Here is a 24,044-nt window from a genome sequence, read left to right as displayed (position 1 = left end):
GCGCTCTCTTAATGATGTTTGAAAACATATTTTTTCAAATGCTTCTGTTGTTTGACACAACAGCAATAAGAACAAATACAAAGGGCAGATGTTTATCCGTTTTAGGAGTAAAACTGTGGAACTCATTACACAACGACCTTAAATTAGCAAACTCAATGAAATCATACAAGATAATATTTAAAGCTAAGGTAATGGACACATTTATAGAAGCAGAATAAGCAAACAGAAGAATGTAAACATGCATGAGATAAAATGACAACTTAAATTGGTTTTGTCGGTTTCTTTAACATCTTTTCACTTTCTGTTTTAAGAGCTATCATTATTATTATTATCATTATTATTACTATTATTACAGTTATTTAAGCTATTATTATTATCATTATTATTACTATTACTATTATTACAGTTATTATTATTATTAATATTATTATTATTATTATTATTACAGTTATTAATATTATCATTATTATTAATATTACAATTATTACAGTTTTTATTATTATTATTATCTATCATCATCATCATCATCATCATCATCATCATCATCATTATTATTATTATTATCATATTATTATTATTATTATCATATTATTATTATTATTATTATTATTATTATTATTATTATTATTATTATTATTATTATTATTATCATTATTATCATTATTATCATTATTATTTGATACTTCATTTGTTGTTTTTGTATATTCTATTCTGTTAAAAGGCAGGATCATCTTTCTGCTTCAAGTCCAGACCTTTTCAGTCAAAATAATCACAATGTTGACCAAAGAAAAACCTGTGTATGTTTATTATCTTGTTTGTTGATTTTTATGTTCGTGTTTGACAGAAATAAATATGAACTAACGTGACCCCGCACGTTCCAACCTCAGACCAACTTCAGACCAACTTCACCACTGACGCAAAAGTGAAACTAAACCTGTCACCTGCTGGATCTGCGCATGCGCCGAACCTGCGCTGAACCTGCGCTGAACCTGCGCTGAACCTGCGCTGAACCTGCGGTCCATATAGGTCCAGAACAGAACCAGAACCAGAACCAGAACAGAACCAGAACAGAACCAGGGGGAACTTTGACGTCCAGGGGAATCTGTCGGGGATCCCGTCCTTATTTGGTTCTTATTGACCCGCCCTAAAGACCCGGGGAGTTCTAGGGACTTCCCTCTTTCTGTCTCCTCCTCCTCTTTCTCCTGAGACTCTGGTTCATTTCTCTCTCAGTCCTCGGAGGTTCTGGTTCTGGTTTGGCTCATTTATCGGACTATTTCTCAGTGGAAGGATGCACGCAGGGGTTTTAATTCTGGTTCTGGTTCTGGGCTCCTGGACCGGGACGATTCTCTCAGGTAAGAACCGTGACGTAACAGACCCGAGACGCAGGTTCAGGTGTGAGTGTGTGAGTGTGTGTGTGTGTGTGTGTGTGTGTGTGTGTGTGTGTGTGTGTGTGTGTGTGTGTGTGTGTGTGTGTGTGTGTGTGTGTGTGTGTGTGTGTGTGTGTGTGTGTGTGTGTGTGTGTGTGTGTGAGTGTGTGTAAAACTCCAAATCTTACCAGGAATATTTGTCTTATTTCTAGTTAAAATCTCTCATTTTTAGTCAAAAAAAATCTCATTAAACTTAAAACAAGACTCATTACCAGAAAAATAACTTGTTATTTGAAAATTTTCACCTGTTTTAAGCAAATTTTCACTTGAAATAAGTAGAAAAATCTGCCAATGAGACTAGATTTATCTTCTCATTACAAGTAAAAAAATCTTGTCCCACTGGCAGATTTTTCTACTTATTTTAAGTGAAAATCTACTTGAAACAGGTGAAAATTGTTGTTTTTTTTCCAGTGATGAGTCTTGTTTTAAGTGTAATGACATTTTTTTGAATAAAAATAAGACATTTTAACTAGAAATAAGACAAATATTTTTGTTAAGATCCCTTTAAAACCAGAATCGTCCTGTATTTATAAACTAAAGTCCCGTTTTGAGCTGAAAAGAGACGAACTTTGTCCAGAATCGTTGTATTGTGTTCATCACGTCTTCAGATTGATTTCCTGCGGTTTCTTTGTCCCGTTTTACTGAGAGATTCAGAAATAGTCATAAAACTCCTATGGAAAAGGTTATTGATCTGTTGAGTTCATACGTGTCTGTTTTTAGCCGTCATTTAAAACATCGTATGTATATTTTATTCTATGTATCTGTGTGTGTTTCTGTGTAGAGTCAGTTCCAGGTCAGATTGTTAAGTTACATGTGCGTTTGTAATTGTGACTCTTGTTTTATTCTGTTCTACCTGACAAGAGACTGCAGAGGAAAATGAACCTGATGTCTAAATCTGGCATAGATTTATGTATTTACTTATTTAAATGTTTATTAATATGCACGGTCCCTATTCTAAGTAAATAAATATATAAATAATTTATTTTTTTAGTTTTACTCCAACTGTATTCTACAATCATGGCCTGTTTGCACTTTTGTTATTGCACTAAAAATGTGCACCATTACAGGATGGATGTTCTACTTTCTTTCTATTTCTTTCTATTAATTTATACAGTTTTAAGTTAAGCAGGACAGGTTTCTGTTTAAGAAAGATACTTATTTTATTCAGTTCATCTTGTTATTTTGTATTAAAGTGAATTGCTGGATGATAATTAGTTTTCCAGGTGTTTATGGATTTCAAAAATATGCATCTAATTCAATTCAGGTTCGAGTCAAATAGTTAAAAATCGTTTCACTCACAAAAAAGGGTCTAAAAAACTTCCCCCACCAGGAAGGAGAAGGAAACCGGTGGGGTTTAACTTATTTATTCTTCAGGGAGTTGGCAACAATCATCTATTGTTAAATTACTTTTTAGACGACTTGAAATCCAACCTACTGAAAATGAACACATGAATAAGTTTCTCCATGTCTTGTTTGGACAGAAACATCTTAATTTTAGCTGTTTTCAGGTGGTAAAAGGCAGATTCAGTGATAAAGTTTAGCTGATGTTTAAGTTCAGGTCTGAGTGAATAAATACTCCAGATTTCTGAATGATTTGTAGCTTTTGGATCGAGCTGAGACTGATCTGTTTCTTTAGTTTTAGGATCAAAATGATCCTCTGTCTTTTCTGTATTTAGCTGGAGAAAGTTCTGGCTCATCCATCATTGATTTGATGAATACAGTTAAGTTTAATTCCTCTTTAATTCAGAATTCAAATTAAATCGGATTTAAAATGAGTAAAGGTGACCATGTAAACACCTAATTCTGAATAAAAATGGCCATTCTGAATAAAGTCAATTCCAAAGTAATTGGCTGGTTTATTCTGATTTTAAATCCAAATAGAATAATTCAATACTCTCAAAGAAAAAATAAAAAAATAAACAAAATAAATACATTAATTAAAATAAAATAAATAAATGAATTAAAAAAATTAATATATTAAAAAAATAAAAGAAAGAAAAGTAAAAAACAAAACAAAAAATAAAAGAAAGAAAAGTAAAAAACAAAACAAAAAACAAACAAACAAAAAATAATAAAAACAAAATAAAAGAATAATAGTAGTACAGTATCTATGGTAGTAGTAGTAGTATCTGTAGTAGTATCTATAGTAGTATCTGTATCTGTATCAGAAGTAGCATTTAACTGGAGTAAATTCTGACTCATCCATCATTAACGTCATCGTTAACACCTGTAACTGTTAGTAAAGTTAGTAAACCCAGTAAAGTTAGTAAACCCAGTAAACCCAGTAAAGTTAGTAAACCCAGTAAAGTTAGTAAACCCAGTAAAGTTAGTAAACCCAGTAAAGTTAGTAAACCCAGTAAAGTTAGTAAACCCAGTAACGTTAGTAAACCCAGTAAACCCAGTAACGTTAGTAAACCCAGTAACGTTAGTAAACCCAGTAACGTTAGTAAACCCAGTAACGTTAGTAAAGTTAGTAAACCCAGTAACGTTAGTAAACCCAGTAAACCCAGTAACGTTAGTAAACCCAGTAACGTTAGTAAACCCAGTAAACCCAGTAACGTTAGTAAACCCAGTAACGTTAGTAAACCCAGTAACGTTAGTAAACCCAGTAAACCCAGTAACGTTAGTAAACCCAGTAACGTTAGTAAACCCAGTAACGTTAGTAAACCCAGTAAACCCAGTAACGTTAGTAAACCCAGTAAAGTTAGTAAACCCAGTAAACCCAGTAACGTTAGTAAACCCAGTAAACCCAGTAACGTTAGTAAACCCAGTAAAGTTAGTAAACCCAGTAACGTTAGTAAACACAGTAAAGTTAGTAAACCCAGTAACGTTAGTAAACACAGTAAAGTTAGTAAACCCAGTAACGTTAGTAAACCCAGTAAAGTTAGTAAACCCAGTAAAGTTAGTAAACCCAGTAAAGTTAGTAAACCCAGTAACGTTAGTAAACCCAGTAAAGTTAGTAAACCCAGTAATGTTAGTAAACCCAGTAAAGTTAGTAAACCCAGTAACGTTAGTAAACCCAGTAAAGTTAGTAAACCCAGTAACGTTAGTAAACACAGTAACGTTAGTAAACCCAGTAACGTTAGTAAACACAGTAACGTTAGTAAACACAGTAACGTTAGTAAACACAGTAAAGTTAGTAAACCCAGTAACGTTAGTAAACCCAGTAACGTTAGTAAACACAGTAAAGTTAGTAAACATAGTAACGTTAGTAAACCCAGTAACGTTAGTAAACACAGTAAAGTTAGTAAACATAGTAACGTTAGTAAACACAGTAACGTTAGTAAACCCAGTAACGTTAGTAAACCCAGTAAAGTTAGTAAACCCAGTAAAGTTAGTAAACCCAGTAACGTTAGTAAACCCAGTAACGTTAGTAAACCCAGTAAAGTTAGTAAACACAGTAAAGTTAGTAAACCCAGTAACGTTAGTAAACCCAGTAACGTTAGTAAACCCAGTAAAGTTAGTAAACCCAGTAACGTTAGTAAACCCAGTAAAGTTAGTAAACCCAGTAACGTTAGTAAACCCAGTAAAGTTAGTAAACCCAGTAAAGTTAGTAAACCCAGTAAACCCAGTAACGTTAGTAAACCCAGTAACGTTAGTAAACCCAGTAACGTTAGTAAACCCAGTAAACCCAGTAACGTTAGTAAACCCAGTAACGTTAGTAAACCCAGTAACGTTAGTAAACCCAGTAACGTTAGTAAACCCAGTAACGTTAGTAAACCCAGTAAACCCAGTAACGTTAGTAAACCCAGTAAAGTTAGTAAACCCAGTAAACCCAGTAACGTTAGTAAACCCAGTAACGTTAGTAAACCCAGTAAACCCAGTAACGTTAGTAAACCCAGTAAAGTTAGTAAACCCAGTAACGTTAGTAAACACAGTAAAGTTAGTAAACCCAGTAACGTTAGTAAACACAGTAAAGTTAGTAAACCCAGTAACGTTAGTAAACCCAGTAACGTTAGTAAACCCAGTAAAGTTAGTAAACCCAGTAATGTTAGTAAACCCAGTAAAGTTAGTAAACCCAGTAACGTTAGTAAACCCAGTAAAGTTAGTAAACCCAGTAACGTTAGTAAACACAGTAACGTTAGTAAACCCAGTAACGTTAGTAAACCCAGTAACGTTAGTAAACCCAGTAAAGTTAGTAAACCCAGTAACGTTAGTAAACACAGTAAAGTTAGTAAACCCAGTAAAGTTAGTAAACCCAGTAACTTTAGTAAACCCAGTAACGTTAGTAAACCCAGTAAAGTTAGTAAACCCAGTAACGTTAGTAAACCCAGTAAAGTTAGTAAACCCAGTAACGTTAGTAAACCCAGTAAAGTTAGTAAACACAGTAAAGTTAGTAAACACAGTAAAGTTAGTAAACACAGTAAAGTTAGTAAACCCAGTAAAGTTAGTAAACACAGTAAAGTTAGTAAACCCAGTAAAGTTAGTAAACCCAGTAACGTTAGTAAACCCAGTAAAGTTAGTAAACCCAGTAACGTTAGTAAACCCAGTAAAGTTAGTAAACCCAGTAAAGTTAGTAAACCCAGTAAACCCAGTAACGTTAGTAAACCCAGTAAAGTTAGTAAACCCAGTAAAGTTAGTAAACCCAGTAAACCCAGTAACGTTAGTAAACCCAGTAAAGTTAGTAAACCCAGTAAACCCAGTAACGTTAGTAAACCCAGTAACGTTAGTAAACCCAGTAAACCCAGTAACGTTAGTAAACCCAGTAAAGTTAGTAAACCCAGTAACGTTAGTAAACACAGTAAAGTTAGTAAACCCAGTAACGTTAGTAAACACAGTAAAGTTAGTAAACCCAGTAACGTTAGTAAACCCAGTAACGTTAGTAAACCCAGTAAAGTTAGTAAACCCAGTAATGTTAGTAAACCCAGTAAAGTTAGTAAACCCAGTAAAGTTAGTAAACACAGTAAAGTTAGTAAACACAGTAAAGTTAGTAAACACAGTAAAGTTAGTAAACCCAGTAAAGTTAGTAAACCCAGTAAAGTTAGTAAACACAGTAAAGTTAGTAAACCCAGTAAAGTTAGTAAACCCAGTAACGTTAGTAAACCCAGTAACGTTAGTAAACCCAGTAACGTTAGTAAACCCAGTAACGTTAGTAAACCCAGTAAAGTTAGTAAACCCAGTAACGTTAGTAAACCCAGTAAAGTTAGTAAACCCAGTAAAGTTAGTAAACCCAGTAACGTTAGTAAACCCAGTAACGTTAGTAAACCCAGTAAAGTTAGTAAACCCAGTAAAGTTAGTAAACCCAGTAACGTTAGTAAACCCAGTAACGTTAGTAAACTCAGTAAAGTTAGTAAACCCAGTAACGTTAGTAAACCCAGTAAAGTTAGTAAACCCAGTAACGTTAGTAAACCCAGTAACGTTAGTAAACCCAGTAACGTTAGTAAACCCAGTAAAGTTAGTAAACCCAGTAAACCCAGTAACGTTAGTAAACCCAGTAACGTTAGTAAACCCAGTAAAGTTAGTAAACCCAGTAACGTTAGTAAACCCAGTAAAGTTAGTAAACCCAGTAACGTTAGTAAACCCAGTAAAGTTAGTAAACCCAGTAACGTTAGTAAACACAGTAAAGTTAGTAAACCCAGTAACGTTAGTAAACCCAGTAACGTTAGTAAACACAGTAACGTTAGTAAACCCAGTAACGTTAGTAAACCCAGTAAAGTTAGTAAACCCAGTAAACCCAGTAACGTTAGTAAACCCAGTAACGTTAGTAAACCCAGTAAACCCAGTAACGTTAGTAAACCCAGTAACGTTAGTAAACCCAGTAAAGTTAGTAAACCCAGTAACGTTAGTAAACCCAGTAAAGTTAGTAAACCCAGTAACGTTAGTAAACCCAGTAAAGTTAGTAAACCCAGTAAAGTTAGTAAACCCAGTAACGTTAGTAAACCCAGTAAAGTTAGTAAACCCAGTAACGTTAGTAAACCCAGTAAAGTTAGTAAACACAGTAAAGTTAGTAAACCCAGTAACGTTAGTAAACCCAGTAAAGTTAGTAAACCCAGTAAAGTTAGTAAACCCAGTAACGTTAGTAAACCCAGTAAAGTTAGTAAACCCAGTAACGTTAGTAAACCCAGTAAAGTTAGTAAACACAGTAAAGTTAGTAAACCCAGTAACTTTAGTAAACCCAGTAAAGTTAGTAAACCCAGTAACGTTAGTAAACCCAGTAAAGTTAGTAAACCCAGTAACGTTAGTAAACCCAGTAAAGTTAGTAAACCCAGTAACGTTAGTAAACCCAGTAAAGTTAGTAAACCCAGTAACGTTAGTAAACCCAGTAACGTTAGTAAACCCAGTAACGTTAGTAAACACAGTAAAGTTAGTAAACCCAGTAACGTTAGTAAACCCAGTAACGTTAGTAAACCCAGTAAAGTTAGTAAACCCAGTAACGTTAGTAAACCCAGTAAAGTTAGTAAACCCAGTAACGTTAGTAAACCCAGTAACGTTAGTAAACCCAGTAACGTTAGTAAACCCAGTAAAGTTAGTAAACCCAGTAACGTTAGTAAACCCAGTAAAGTTAGTAAACCCAGTAACGTTAGTAAACCCAGTAAAGTTAGTAAACCCAGTAACGTTAGTAAACCCAGTAACGTTAGTAAACCCAGTAACGTTAGTAAACCCAGTAAAGTTAGTAAACCCAGTAACGTTAGTAAACCCAGTAAAGTTAGTAAACCCAGTAACGTTAGTAAACCCAGTAAAGTTAGTAAACCCAGTAACGTTAGTAAACCCAGTAACGTTAGTAAACCCAGTAAAGTTAGTAAACCCAGTAAAGTTAGTAAACCCAGTAACGTTAGTAAACCCAGTAACGTTAGTAAACCCAGTAAAGTTAGTAAACCCAGTAAAGTTAGTAAACCCAGTAACGTTAGTAAACCCAGTAACGTTAGTAAACTCAGTAAAGTTAGTAAACCCAGTAACGTTAGTAAACCCAGTAAAGTTAGTAAACCCAGTAACGTTAGTAAACCCAGTAACGTTAGTAAACCCAGTAACGTTAGTAAACCCAGTAAAGTTAGTAAACCCAGTAAACCCAGTAACGTTAGTAAACCCAGTAACGTTAGTAAACCCAGTAAAGTTAGTAAACCCAGTAACGTTAGTAAACCCAGTAAAGTTAGTAAACCCAGTAACGTTAGTAAACCCAGTAAAGTTAGTAAACCCAGTAACGTTAGTAAACACAGTAAAGTTAGTAAACCCAGTAACGTTAGTAAACCCAGTAACGTTAGTAAACACAGTAACGTTAGTAAACCCAGTAACGTTAGTAAACCCAGTAAAGTTAGTAAACCCAGTAAACCCAGTAACGTTAGTAAACCCAGTAACGTTAGTAAACCCAGTAAACCCAGTAACGTTAGTAAACCCAGTAACGTTAGTAAACCCAGTAAAGTTAGTAAACCCAGTAACGTTAGTAAACCCAGTAAAGTTAGTAAACCCAGTAACGTTAGTAAACCCAGTAAAGTTAGTAAACCCAGTAAAGTTAGTAAACCCAGTAACGTTAGTAAACCCAGTAAAGTTAGTAAACCCAGTAACGTTAGTAAACCCAGTAAAGTTAGTAAACCCAGTAACGTTAGTAAACCCAGTAAAGTTAGTAAACCCAGTAACGTTAGTAAACCCAGTAAAGTTAGTAAACCCAGTAACGTTAGTAAACCCAGTAACGTTAGTAAACCCAGTAACGTTAGTAAACACAGTAAAGTTAGTAAACCCAGTAACGTTAGTAAACCCAGTAACGTTAGTAAACCCAGTAAAGTTAGTAAACCCAGTAACGTTAGTAAACCCAGTAAAGTTAGTAAACCCAGTAACGTTAGTAAACCCAGTAACGTTAGTAAACCCAGTAACGTTAGTAAACCCAGTAAAGTTAGTAAACCCAGTAACGTTAGTAAACCCAGTAAAGTTAGTAAACCCAGTAACGTTAGTAAACCCAGTAAAGTTAGTAAACCCAGTAACGTTAGTAAACCCAGTAACGTTAGTAAACCCAGTAACGTTAGTAAACCCAGTAAAGTTAGTAAACCCAGTAACGTTAGTAAACCCAGTAAAGTTAGTAAACCCAGTAACGTTAGTAAACCCAGTAAAGTTAGTAAACCCAGTAACGTTAGTAAACCCAGTAACGTTAGTAAACCCAGTAAAGTTAGTAAACCCAGTAAAGTTAGTAAACCCAGTAACGTTAGTAAACCCAGTAACGTTAGTAAACCCAGTAAAGTTAGTAAACCCAGTAACGTTAGTAAACCCAGTAACGTTAGTAAACCCAGTAACGTTAGTAAACCCAGTAAAGTTAGTAAACCCAGTAACGTTAGTAAACCCAGTAAAGTTAGTAAACCCAGTAACGTTAGTAAACCCAGTAAAGTTAGTAAACCCAGTAAAGTTAGTAAACCCAGTAACGTTAGTAAACCCAGTAACGTTAGTAAACCCAGTAACGTTAGTAAACCCAGTAACGTTAGTAAACCCAGTAACGTTAGTAAACCCAGTAACGTTAGTAAACCCAGTAAAGTTAGTAAACCCAGTAACGTTAGTAAACCCAGTAACGTTAGTAAACCCAGTAAAGTTAGTAAACCCAGTAAAGTTAGTAAACCCAGTAACGTTAGTAAACCCAGTAACGTTAGTAAACCCAGTAAAGTTAGTAAACCCAGTAACGTTAGTAAACCCAGTAAAGTTAGTAAACCCAGTAACGTTAGTAAACCCAGTAAAGTTAGTAAACCCAGTAAAGTTAGTAAACCCAGTAACGTTAGTAAACCCAGTAACGTTAGTAAACCCAGTAAAGTTAGTAAACCCAGTAACGTTAGTAAACCCAGTAAAGTTAGTAAACCCAGTAACGTTAGTAAACCCAGTAACGTTAGTAAACCCAGTAACGTTAGTAAACCCAGTAAAGTTAGTAAACCCAGTAACGTTAGTAAACCCAGTAACGTTAGTAAACCCAGTAAAGTTAGTAAACCCAGTAAACCCAGTAACGTTAGTAAACCCAGTAAAGTTAGTAAACCCAGTAAACCCAGTAACGTTAGTAAACCCAGTAACGTTAGTAAACCCAGTAAACCCAGTAACGTTAGTAAACCCAGTAACGTTAGTAAACCCAGTAACGTTAGTAAACCCAGTAACGTTAGTAAACCCAGTAAACCCAGTAACGTTAGTAAACCCAGTAACGTTAGTAAACCAGTAACGTTAGTAAGTTAGTAAACCCAGTAAAGTTAGTAAACCCAGTAACGTTAGTAAACCCAGTAAAGTTAGTAAACCCAGTAAAGTTAGTAAACCCAGTAACGTTAGTAAACCCAGTAAAGTTAGTAAACCCAGTAAAGTTAGTAAACCCAGTAAAGTTAGTAAACACAGTAAAGTTAGTAAACCCAGTAAAGTTAGTAAACCCAGTAAAGTTAGTAAACCCAGTAACGTTAGTAAACCCAGTAAAGTTAGTAAACCCAGTAACGTTAGTAAACCCAGTAACGTTAGTAAACACAGTAAACACAGTAAAGTTAGTAAACCCAGTAAAGTTAGTAAACCCAGTAAAGTTAGTAAACCCAGTAAAGTTAGTAAACCCAGTAAAGTTAGTAAACACAGTAAAGTTAGTAAACACAGTAAAGTTAGTAAACCATTCATTGACTCGTCCTTGGACTCTCCCCTTCAGAATAAACTATTGTTCTTATTTCTGAGTGTTTATAATCAGACGGAGTAAATTCCCTGCAGGTTTCTGTTTCTCAGCTGATACGTGACTGGTTTGGTTACATTCTGATGTCACAAACTATTCACAAACTGTTCTGACTCATGGAAACATGAGCAAACCCACGGCAGCAGGATGAATCAGAGCAGCAGCTTCTGAACACTAACTGCACTGCAAAAACTCCAAATCTTACCAAGAATATTCGTCTTATTTCTAGTTAAAATGTCTCATTTTTAGTCAAAAAATCTCATTACACTTAAAACAAGATTCATCACTGGAAAAAAAAACTTGTTATTTTACAATTTTCACCTGTTTCAAGTAAATTTTCACTTGAAATAAGTAGAAAAATCTGCCAGTGGGACAAGATTTATCTTCTCATTACAAGCAAAAAAATCTTGTTCCACTGGCAGATTTTTCTACTTATTTCAAGTGAAAATCTACTTGAAACAGGTGAAAATTGTTGTTTTTTCCAGTGATGAGTCTTGTTTTAAGTGTTATGAGATTTTTTTGGACTAAAAATGAGTAATTTTTACTAGAAATAAGACTAATATTCTTGTTAAGATTTAGAGTTTTTACAGTGTGAATCTTTGACCTGCAACTCCACAAACTGAAAAGAGGAAGTAGAACTTCCAGAGTATTCTGTGTCGGGTGTTTTGGTCATAATGATGTCAGAGTGTTGTTCTGCTGCTATTATGGGATGTTTCTAGGACTCTGAAACACTAACATGACTTTTATTTTGACGGGTCTGGCTCCCGAATAAACAACCAATAAAACTTAGAGCTGAGGCGGATGTTAAATCATTCGTAGTGTTGATTTAAATGTGCTCATGTTTCACCGTCTGAGCAGCAGCAGAAAGAAACAGAATAAGAAGGAGGAGAAATAAAACGAGATTCATCCAGAAGATTTGAGATGAATGAAATAAATCCAGAAGTCCAAAGTTCAAAGTTCCGTTAGCATCAAAATGTGCATTGTTGAATATCTCAAAAACCATATTAGCTAGCATGATGAGACTAAAATATGTTGTAGTACAACGCGTCCCGGGTTTTTCAATGTTGTAATGATGTCTGTACGATAAACCGTTGCCTAGCAACAAGCGTCCAAATTAAAATAGAATTTCTTTTTTAAATTGAAAGTTAAATATCGCAAACACTGTAATAATTGGCATAATGAGGTTGTAGGGTCCGTTAGTGCCAATCGGGCTGAGTGTTTGAAAGTTTGAACGATGTCTCTACGATAAAGTTCGGTCGAGCAATAAGCATCCGAATTTTCGTCTTTTTTTTTTGCTTTTTGGCGTCTACTGTCCCCACGGTAACACTTTTTACTGAGAAAAGTAATGCCCATTGAGGCACGATGGAGACGCATTTAACGGTGTATGCCATGCATGGGTGCACATTCCGGTTCAGTCTATGTTAACGGATAGGTTTTTTTTCCACCGTGGTAAAAAACCCCATCCGAATGAATGGGGCCATGTGGCCTGGATTTTGACATAAAATTTCCTTAAATCACAGCTTCATGAAATTTCAATATGTAGAAGTCCACAGCGTGCCGAGTCGGGAAACATTTGTACGATGTCTCTACGATAACCTGTTGCCTAGCAACAAGCGTCCAAAGTCAAATGGAAATTTAAAAAAAAAAGAAAGGTAAATATCGCAAAACCGTAATAATTAGCATGATGAGGTTGTACGGTCCGTTAGTGCCAATCGGGCCGAGTGTTTGGAAGTTTGAACGATGTCTCTACGATAAAGTTCGGCCGAGCAATAAGCGTCCGAATTTTTGCCTTTTTTTTTGCTTTTTGGCATCTAGCGTTGCCACGGTAACACTTTTGACTGAGAAAAGTAATGCCCATCGAGGCACGATGGAGACGCATCCAACGATGTATGGCATGCATGGGTGCACGTTGCAGTTCGGGCCGCATTAACGGATGAAAAAAGCGCGCGGAATAATAAGAAGAAGAAAAGGGAAACCTTTTCTGTATACCATTATATCGCCTTCATTTTCATGTTTTTCCTTGTTTTTTGGGGCGTGTTTTATTTTTTGGGTTTTTTTTTTCCCACATCAGAGCGGGGTCATGCTGTACACCCGCTGGTGCGACTTTAGCTTGTTAGCAAAATGCTAGCAACATTGCCCTTTGGGCCGTTCTGGACGATTGTAATAATATGGTCATGCCACTACTTGTATTTGTGAGTAACAGCAGAAACCTAAAATGAGAAGTTTAATCTCCGGGGAAGCCGTGGGAACTTTGGGGGAAGATCTGATGAGTCATGGTCAGGGGGTGGAGCTACAGGGGGTGGAGCTTCAGGGGGCGTGTCTCCCTGCCTGAAGCTCCGCCCCCGGCGGCGGTGACATCACTAACCCCATCGGTGACAGGAAGTGGCTTCTGAGTGGGTCCCTTCTTCCAGCTGTCAATCACAGGAAGGAGGGAAAGCCCTGGTGTTTCCCAACGGCTGCACAGGAAGTCCCTGCCCTGCAACTTCCTGTTCTGGGTTTGTGTCATCTAGCGTCAGCGCCGCGCCCTCGTTTCATCACCGAGCTGGAGACGCAGTTCACATTAGGCTTGTGTTGAAAAAATTGATTTTCCGATCCTAAATCGATTCTCATATTAATTCCTAAAAATCGATTCGAATGTCTACAGACCAATTTTTTTTTTTCATCATTATAACTTTTGGTATTTTTTTGTTTATGCCCAAAAAAGGAATGTTTTGTTGGACACCGGAATAACTGGTGCCATGTTTTTGCCTTTAAATATGTTTAAAGGTATGAAAAGGTATGATAAATTGTCTATATTTCATTACTTTATATACCGTCTTGGGGTCACATTTGCATAAAATGCTAAAAACCAAAATAAAAGCGATTTCCTGCGTCTCTGTTTCCTCCCTGGATCTGTTTGGTAATTCTGACCCACGATGTTTCTGTTTCAGTTCTATCAGCATTCTGGGAGCTGATTGGTCCTTACAGCATCATTAGCTGCAATACTTGCTGTTTAATCTCAATATAATACTAGTTAGGGCTGCACGATTCTGGACAAAATGAGAATCACGATTTTTTTGCTTAGAATTGAGATCACGATTCTCTCCCGATTTTTTTCCAATATAACATTTATTGCACTTATTACTTTAACTTTGCAAGAGCTGAACAAAAATATAATAACAATAAACATCTCTTGTCTTCTTTACACAAACCTTTGAATGATTTAAACAATAATAACAATTTAACAATATTTGTTCCTCCCTGAGTTGAACACCCTTTCAGAAAGGGGACTAACAGATCCTGTAGTTCTGAGGCAACACATTATTCCTCTGGCTGCTTTTTGCTGTAACAGCTGACATTGGACATAAAAACAATAAACATCTCTCTTGTCTTTAAATAATTTTAACAATAACAATTTTAACAATATTTATGTGCAATATGTGTCAGGTGATGAGAAAGGTAGATGTTTCTCCAAATGTAATCCACAATCATTAACAAAATATAACAAACATGACAACATGATAGTTGACCATGACAGGACTACAACAACCTAGAACATAGGCCTAATCATTTTTTATGCAGCCATCTTTAAAAAAAAAAAAAAAAAAAAAATTAAATCGTCGTCATTTGGAAATGAGATCGCGTTCAAGCATGAATCGAGATCGCGATTTTTTAAAGATTAATCGTGCAGCCCTAATACTAGTATTAATATGTTGCAGAACTACAGTCATATCATTCATGCAACAGCTCCAAAACAGTTAATAACACTAACCCAAATCAATATCGGAATCGATTCAAATCTTGATAATCGATTCTGAATCTTAAGAATCTGAATTGATTCTTGAAATTTGAATGGATCCCCAGCCCTGATTCTGAGTCTGACCCCCCTCCAGGTAGAACTGGTCCTGAGTCTGACCCTCCAGGTAGAACTGGTCCGACGGAGAGTCTCTCTGGTCCAAACACGGCCCTCATTCAGACTAGTGTTTGTCCAACAACAGTGACTCAGCATGAGAGCAGCTGCAGAATCTCACCCCCCACCACAGAAACCAACCCCACCCGGGTGGCGGCTCTAGGTGACTAATGAGTCTAAGGAAACCACCCTATCTGTTTCTTTGGCTGCGTCCGAAATTCCCTCCTTCCTCCCTAACGAGTAGCAAAAACAGTGTGAGATTTTTTTAGTGCGTCTGAAACATTAGTACGTACTCAATAGTATTTCTATCCATACTCAATAGTATGTACTATCCATACTCAGTAATATGTACTATCCATACTCAATAGTATGTACTATCCATACTCAGTAATATGTACTATCCATACTCAGTAGTATGTACTATCCATACTCAGTAATATGTACTATCCATACTCAGTAGTATGTACTATCCATACTCAATAGTATGTACTATCCATACTCAATAGTATGTACTATCCATACTCAGTAGTATGTACTATCCATACTCAATAGTATGTACTATCCATACTCAGTAGTATGTACTATCCATACTCAGTAGTATGTACTATCCATACTCAGTAGTATGTACTATCCATACTCAGTAGTATGTACTATCCATACTCAGTAGTATGTACTATCCATACTCAGTAGTATGTACTATCCATACTCAGTAGTATGTACTATCCATACTCAGTAGTATGTACTATCCATACTCAGTAGTATGTACTATCCATACTCAGTAGTATGTACTATCCATACTCAGTAGTATGTACTATCCATACTCAGTAGTATGTACTATCCATACTCAGTAGTATGTACTATCCATATCAATAGTATGTACTATCCATATCAATAGTATGTACTATCCATACTCAATAGTATGTACTATCCATACTCATTCTGGAGAAATGTATTAGTGTGGATTGATGGACACTAGCCAAGCTGAAACTTCCCACAATGATGATTGAATGATGAAAGATGATTAATCATTTATCACATTATTGTGTGGGGAGGTGTATTTGGAGAAATGTCATCTTGTTTGGGCCAGGATAAACAGGAAAGAGCAGAGCGGTGCTGCTACTGCTGCTGTTACCATGGTAACAGCTGCTACTGCTGCTGTTACCATGGTAACAACGGCAGGAAGTGCCGTGTGGCTCTGAGTAGTACCTCTGAATTAATGCAGACCACTGATATTTACTCAAAAGTGTGCCAAACTTAAGTATACTTTTTGAGTATATACTGTTTAGTACGGCATTTAGGACGCAGCTCTGGTCTACATCTTCCAGGTGTTTCAGAGGTTAAAGGTCACAGAGGGTGATGTCATCGTTTTCAGTTGGTTTTGTTTCAAGTGATGGCAGCGGAGGAGAGGAAGGAGGGAGGAGAGGAACACGGTGCTTCTTCCTCCCTCAAACTCTGCAACTTTGTCGTTATATTTAGTAACGTTTACGACCTTTCGCGAGGCGACTAATGTGGCAACTTCAGGTTTTCTTGGAGACTTTCAGCAACTTTAGCTTGAAAGTTAGTATCGTTTTGTTCCGGCACGTTCTAGACGTGTCCCTGCTTCACCCGAGGAGCGTTGGATTGATGGATTGATTGATTCATTTCTTCGTCCGTTAATTCAGCCCGGACCGTAACGTGCACCCAGGTGTGTTATACATCAAAATGTGTGTCATCCATCCTGCGACTACGCGCATTACTTTTCTCAGTCAAAAGCGTTACCGTGGCGACGATAGACGCCAAAAAGCGAGACCACCCTTCATCTGATTGGTCCATGTTTGATTGTTCCACTTTCTGCCATAACTTTTGAATGGTTTGATATAGAGAGTCGTGGGTGGTGTCATCAGACTTAGTTTTGAGTCCTTCACCTTAATTGGTGCAAATTAGCCCCACCCCTTCTTCTGATTGGTCGATATTTGATAGTTCCTAGTTTCTGCAATAACCTTTGAATTGTTTGACATAAAGAGTCGTGGGTGGTGTCATCGGACTTAGTTTTGAGTCCTTTATGGGTGAAAAGTCCACCTTCATGGGTGGACTTTATGGGTGTTTTTTGTATCTTTATTGATACCTGAAGGTAAACTTGTTTTCTCTGCATTTAACCCATTTCTAATTAGACTAGAGAGCAGTGAGCTGCCGTTTGGACGTCGCCCGGGGAGGTTGGGGTTGAGGGTTGGGGTTAATGCCTTGCTCAGGGGTCTGGGGTGGTTCACCTTGGTTGCATTTTGGGGCTTGAACCCGGGTCCTCCAGACTCCAGCCCACTTCTGCAACCACTTCTCTCCATCGTCACGGTAACGGCGGGATGCCGCCGTGGCGTCCGCCTGGATGACGGCGCCGTGGCGTCGGCCCTCAGACTCTCCGGAGCCCGGCGGTATTTCCCTCCGCTGGAATGGAGACGGTCTGGTCCTGGTCCACATACCGGACCGGGTTGATCTGAGGCCGCTCTGTCCGGCCGGGGGGGTTGTGGGGGGGGGGGGGGGGGGGGGGGGGGGGGGTCCTGCTGCTTCTGCTGCTCATGAAGAAGAAGCTGCTTGTTGTCTTGTTGCTGCCAGTCAGCTGCTCCAGGAGGTCATGTGACTCCCAGGGCTCTGCAGCCGACGCCGGCCGCAACCTCACAACATGTGTCTATCAATCAGTCAGTGAACCAATCAATCCATCAATCAATCCATCGATCCATCAGTCAATCAGACCCTTGTTTACAGCATTAACCCCCAGTCCTGCAGGTTTTAGATCTGTGACGTACATCCAGTGGTACATTGATTGATTGATTGATTGATTGAATTGTTTATTTCGAACACATAAAAAAATATAAGATTTTAAAACATACAAAACATACAGAAAAAAAGCAACAACAAAAAAAAAACGTAATACAAACAGGGGAAAAAAAAAAAAAACAGTGTCCGAAAAGGAGCAGGTTGAAGTAAAACTTATTTAACCCTGCCCCTTTGTTACCTCTATCATAAATTAAACATAAATATTAATAAAAATTAGCTGCAATTACCTAATAGGCTACCAATTTTCCCATTGGTTGTGCCTTTGGAAATAACCAGCTAACAAACACCATATTGCCTTAACATAACTCCTCAACCAAATAACCAAATAACATAAACCGGTGTTCTGGTTATGAACCGGTCCTGTGTTCAGACTCCTGCGTTGGTTGATCCTACCGTACCCAAATACCCCCCCCCACCGGAAACACCTCCCTCAGAACCGGCTACAGCAGGGGTGTCCAACCAATCAGAGCCACGATTGGTTTCTATGTTACTGCAAACATCAACTACCCATGATCCTTCACTCCCTGCTCTCTCTGAGACATAAAAATACCTTTAGAAAACGGAAAGGTGGAATCCTGCAATCTAATTGGTTGTTAACTGTGGTATAATGATCTGATTGGTTGTTAACTGTGGTATAATGATCTGATTGGTTGTTAACTGTGGTATAATGATCTGATTGGTTGTTAACTGTGGTATAATGATCTGATTGGTTGTTAACTGTGCTATAATGATCTGATTGGTTGTTAACTGTGCTATAATGATCTGATTGGTTGTTAACTGTGGTATAATGATCTGATTGGTTGTTAACTGTGGTATAATGATCTGATTGGTTGTTAACTGTGGTATAATGATCTGATTGGTTGTTAACTGTGGTATAATGATCTGATTGGTCGTTAACTGTGGTATAATGATCTGATTGGCTGTTAACTGTGGTATAATGATCTGATTGGTTGTTAACTGTGGTATAATGATCTGATTGGTTGTTAACTGTGGTATAATGATCTGATTGGTTGTTAACTGTGGTATAATGATCTGATTGGTTGTTAACTGTGGTATAATGATCTGATTGGTTGTTAACTGTGGTATAATGATCTGATTGGTTGTTAACTGTGGTATAATGAGCTTATACCACGGCTTCTATTCTAAAGTCTCATCACAGCAGATCATTCCACGTCAGGGAAGCAACAATGTTTCCATGACAACAACCAACTGGTACAGATTTATGACGGTTACAGCAGTTAGAAAAAGTAGCTGGTGTTAAAGTTTATCTTTTATTTTCGTCAACATTAATGAGTCATGTTGACGGTAAACGTTGATCTCCGGGGAGGAGCTAACGTTAGCGGGGAGGAGCTAACGTTAGCGGGGAGGAGCTAACGTTAGCAGGGAGGAGCTAACATTAGCGGGGAGGAGCTAACGTTAGCGGGGAGGAGCTAACGTTAGCAGGGAGGAGCTAACGTTAGCAGGGAGGAGCTAACATTAGCGGGGAGGAGCTAACGTTAGCAGGCTGAGCTAACGTTAGCAGGGAGGAGCTAACGTTAGCGAGGAAGAGCTAACGTTAGCGGGGAGGAGCTAACGATGGATGGATGGATGGATGGAGGAGTTCCTGTCTCCGACATGCGGAGCTACATCTGGAGAGATGGACTATTGTTTTACACAGTGGGAATATTTTTACTGGATAATATGTATTTCTGATTAATCAAAAACTACATAACATTGATTGTGTATTCCTCTTTCATATTTACATTATTGGTAACTGTTTTATAAAAGCATCACATCACTTGGCGTCGGGCCGGAGACGCCGCTCAGCTGTGATATAATGAGCGTATACCACGGCCTGTCGGGATGTGTTGCTTAAATATTAATATTTAATTCATATTATAAATATTAACTCTCCCGCTCTGTTAAAAACGTCTGTGTTTATCTTCATATTTTCGTTTGGCCGTGCATTTTCTCCGTCATTTTGAGAGTTGATTTTTTTCCCTCCAACTTATTGCCGTCACAAATACGAGCGCTAGCATTCGTATAGTTCAACTGGTTGAGCAGGCGACTCATGTAAACCTTCCCCTGTACTAATTATTATTGCCTCCACTTCCTACGTGTCTGTCTTTCACTGCACCATCAAATAAAGTCACAGTGTGGCTCGTGCGCCGCGGGTTTGACACCCCTGGGCTAAATCCTGCTGTTTGTGTTGCAGTGTCCGGGTCGGAGTTGGTCACCGCCTGGTACGACGAGACCATCACGGTTCCGTGTCTCGGAGTGGCTGCCGGAACCCAGAACGTCATCTTAATCAAGTGGAAATATGTAAGTTACCGTCGACGACCCGGTGTTCCGGTCGGTCTAAGTCTCGGCCGGTCCGATCCTCGGTCGAGGACCGCAGGTCCGCGGTACTGACCGGTGTCTCCTTGTCCTCAGGAGAAGGACAACGGTTCTCCTGCCGACCTGCTGGTCAAAAAGATCCGGAGCAAGCACCCGACTGTCCAGGCCACGGACGGCTACGCCGCGCGGGTCGGCCTGGATGCTAGCTACAGCCTGCTAATCTCCAAGGCGACGCTCCGGGACCAGAAGACGTTCACCTGCATGTTGGTGTCGTCCGAGAACATCAAGGAGTTCCCGGTCCGGGTCCTAGTGCACAGTAAGATCCAGGCCTAGCTAACTAGCTAGCTAACTAGCTAGCTAACTAGCTAACTAGCTAGCTACCTAAAAAGTTGAATTGTCGAGATCAATGTTGTAGTACAATTTCGAGAAAAAGTAAACATTTTGCTTTTTTTCTCAACATTTCCACTTTATTCATGAAATTCTGACTTTTTTCTCATCATTTCGACTTTTTCCTCGAAATTGTACATTATTCTTGACATTTCGACTTTTTTCTCAACATTTTGACTTTTTTCTCATAATTTCGACTTTTTCCACGAAATTGTACTTCAACATTAATCTCGACATTTTCGACCTCTACCTACATACATACCTTCCATTAATCCATCCATCCATCAAGTGATAAACCCGTACAAATTATTGCCAGTTTACGACCAATCATCCGTCTGTAAATGATGATGTTTCCAGAAGTTTGTTCTGAGTTTTCAGAAACTGAATCTGTTTTCTGTGTTTGCAGAGAAACCGTCCGTTCAGGTTCTGGACCAGGCTGACTTTCTGCTGAAGGACAAGCTGACAACGGTAAGAGACTTTCTCTGAGGGTTTTACGAGCATTATCAGGATGAAAATGGTGATTTCCATTCTAGTTCTGAATAACTGAGACCAGAGAACCGAGTACTGAGCCCTGTGGGACGCCACCACTGACCTGTAAAAGAATAGAGAACAGCAGAGGGCCGAGTACTGAGCCCTGTGGGACGCCACCACTAGCCTGTAAAAGAACAGAGAACAGCAGAGGGCCGAGTACTGAGCCCTGTGGGACGCCACCACTGACCTGTAAAAGAATAGAGAACAGCAGAGGGCCGAGTACTGAGCCCTGTGGGACGCCACCACTGACCTGTAAAAGAATAGAGAACAGCAGAGGGCCGAGTACTGAGCCCTGTGGGACGCCACCACTGACCTGTAAAAGAACAGAGAACAGCAGAGGGCCGAGAACTGAGCCCTGTGGGACGCCACCACTAGCCTGTAAAAGAACAGAGAACAGCAGAGGGCCGAGTACTGAGCCCTGTGGGACGCCACCACTGACCTGTAAAAGAACAGAGAACAGCAGAGGGCCGAGTACTGAGCCCTGTGGGACGCCACCACTAGCCTGAGCCAGTAAAAGTTTGTGTAGTTCGGGGTTAGATTTGTTAACTGTACTGCAGCTCCGGAAGGTTCCAGAAGGCTCAGCTTTCTTTCAGTTTGAATGAATGAATTAATTTTGAACATGTATATAAAAAATAAAGATAAACAGTAACATCTTCATATTCACATAGGTTTGAAAAAGGAGTATCTGTGAAAGTGTCTGTCAGTGAAAGACAGACACTCCTACTCCTTTATAAGTCTATGAATTTACATTATTGTTATTATTATTTCTACACAATATCCATATAAATATAATCTATATAAATACTACGTAAACATGCCTATTACTACATAATTATCCATATAAGTATATAGAAAATATCAATATGATATCAATATATAGAAAATACTAATATTATACAAATCTATATAAATATACACTATATAAACTACATAAATATCCCTATAAATATATATACTGTATGCTACATACATAATAAATATATAACATATATTACATAATTATAACTATCCCTCTCAACATATAATATATACTACATAAATATCCACATAAATAAATATAAATACCGGCATTCAGGGCTTATCTGTAACTGTGCGTGGTTTTCAAAAAGTATTTAATTTACGAGTATGCTTAAATAACAAATAAAATGAAATAAAATGATGAGAAAAGAGGTAAAATAATAAAAAGCACAAGTTGTTCAAAGTAAGGGCAGTAGATCCAGTGAGTATTTAATTTAGGAGTAGCTTCAGTAATGAGCTCAGTTCAGGTTAAAAACAGCTAGTTTTTTAAATAACTGTAGGTAGGAAGACGTGACTGCAGAAACTCCACAGCTTTCTCTGACAGGATCTCTTTCATTTTCTGTCCGGTGTCGGAGCCTGAACGGTTTCTCATTAAAACAGGAAGTGATGCGTTCAGCCGCGTCCAAACAATCCAGAGTCGCGGTGATGAAAGCTGCTTTCAGGACTGAATATCACTGAGGAACAACAGAGTTTCAGGGTGAAAAACCAGCACTAAAGTCAGTCAGCGATGAAACGGTGGAAGGTGGAGGAACCTGCAGAAGAGGTGCAGTTCCATCCACGCTGTTCTGCGTGGATTTAACGCGGAACCATAAATCAGCTCCGGAGCTGGCAGGCAGAAATCTCGAAAATTCGGAGCAAATTTCTTAACAGGCGTAGCTACAACTGTTAGATTTCATCTATTAAACCAACATTTATCTTCCTAAATGTAATTCTCAACAGAGCTGCAGGTTTCTCTCCCGGGACGACGGAGCAGGTTGTCCCAGCGATCACGCCTGTTCTCGGGCTGTGAGCTGCTGCTGCTGTTACCATGAAACGGTGGAAGGTGGAGGAACCTGCAGAAGAGCTGGGAGGGAATCTGTCAAAAATCGTAAAGATTGTGCACTTGGTGACAAGTTTTTGATATTTGGCATGTTAGTTATGGACATAAGGTTTTCAAAAACAACCAAACAAATGGTGACACCCCCTAGTGGCTGCTCCTCTTCAGGAAAGTACATTTAATCCCATTTTTAGAGATATTTCCACTAACCTCGGAGAACTTCCACCCCGGCTACAGCTAGCAGCAGTTCTTAGTGACAATTCAGGTTGCTGTTTAAAAATGATTATATTATAAAACAGGACATTTACGGGAAAATTGTAATGCGGGAGGACGGCGGGAAAGAGAGTTAGGCTGTGTCCCAATTCTCCCCCTCGCCCTCGTTTTCTTCACTACCCCTAAATTTTGCGCGTTCCCGTGAGGGTAGTGGTGTCCCAATTCCTCTTTTCACCAAGGGGGAGGGGGCATAACGAGGGCGAGGGGGTGAGGATAGCCCCTACGGATCGAGGGTTTTCAGATGCTGACTTCGCGAGCGAGGGGCTATGAAAATTTCCCAGAGTGCTTTTCTTCGTCATTTGCAGACTGAATCCAAAAAAAAACATGGCGGACATTTCTTAGTGAATAAATCAATATTTTGAGTTAGTTTCTGCATAAAAATGCATTTTGATTACATTTCTAGCAACAAATGTATATTTTACTTTCATAATATTCACTCAGTGAATGTACATAATCCCTTTTTTGTCCGTTGTTCGCGAAGAATCGCGCCGGAGTAAAGGCTGTTGGGTTACGCCGTAGGCTACGTAAGCTATGCCGTAGGCTACGTAACCTACGCCGTAGGCTACGTAAGCTACGCCGTAGGCTACGTAACCTACGCCGTAGGCTACGTAAGCTACGCCGTAGGCTACGTAACCTACGCCGTAGGCTACGTAAGCTACGCCGTAGGCTCTGCGTCGATTTGACTCACCTACCGAGGGCAAACATCATTTGCAGACTCAGATTGTGACCAAGGGAGCAAGCATTTTTTTGTGAGAAATATAGAGAAATAATCCTGTGACTCGTCAAATTTTATTTGGATGTTTCTGATATAATAGTTTTCAGAAACCACAAAGTAATCCAGCTGTTATCTGGGTAATTTACACACTTTCAGATAACGTTGCAGAAGATCACGCCAGAATAAAGGGATTTATGGTTCCGCGTTACACCAACGCAGAGCCCTCGGCGTAGGTTACGTAACCTACGCCTCAAGCTCTGCGTCGA

The 24,044-nt window shown here is 38.6% G+C and overlaps 1 protein-coding gene across 1 annotated transcript in view; it reads left to right on the top strand.

The window, feature by feature from the left end:
* Positions 1-997: 997 nt before the first annotated feature.
* LOC133459427 (CD166 antigen homolog) overlaps positions 998-24,044 on the top strand; it is a 47,069-nt gene continuing 24,022 nt past the window's right edge. Inside the window, exons 1-4 of the mRNA XM_061739329.1 lie at positions 998-1,352; positions 19,917-20,023; positions 20,135-20,354; positions 20,832-20,893. Of these exons, the coding sequence (XP_061595313.1) occupies positions 1,289-1,352; positions 19,917-20,023; positions 20,135-20,354; positions 20,832-20,893 (453 nt within the window). The 5' untranslated portion in view covers positions 998-1,288. The remainder of the gene's footprint in view (positions 1,353-19,916; positions 20,024-20,134; positions 20,355-20,831; positions 20,894-24,044) is intronic.

This window comes from Cololabis saira, chromosome 14 (genome assembly GCF_033807715.1).
Source record: "Cololabis saira isolate AMF1-May2022 chromosome 14, fColSai1.1, whole genome shotgun sequence".
NCBI lineage: Eukaryota > Metazoa > Chordata > Actinopteri > Beloniformes > Belonidae > Cololabis > Cololabis saira.
The sequence above is the reverse complement of the archived record's forward strand: the minus strand, read 5'-3'. Positions and strand labels throughout refer to the sequence as shown.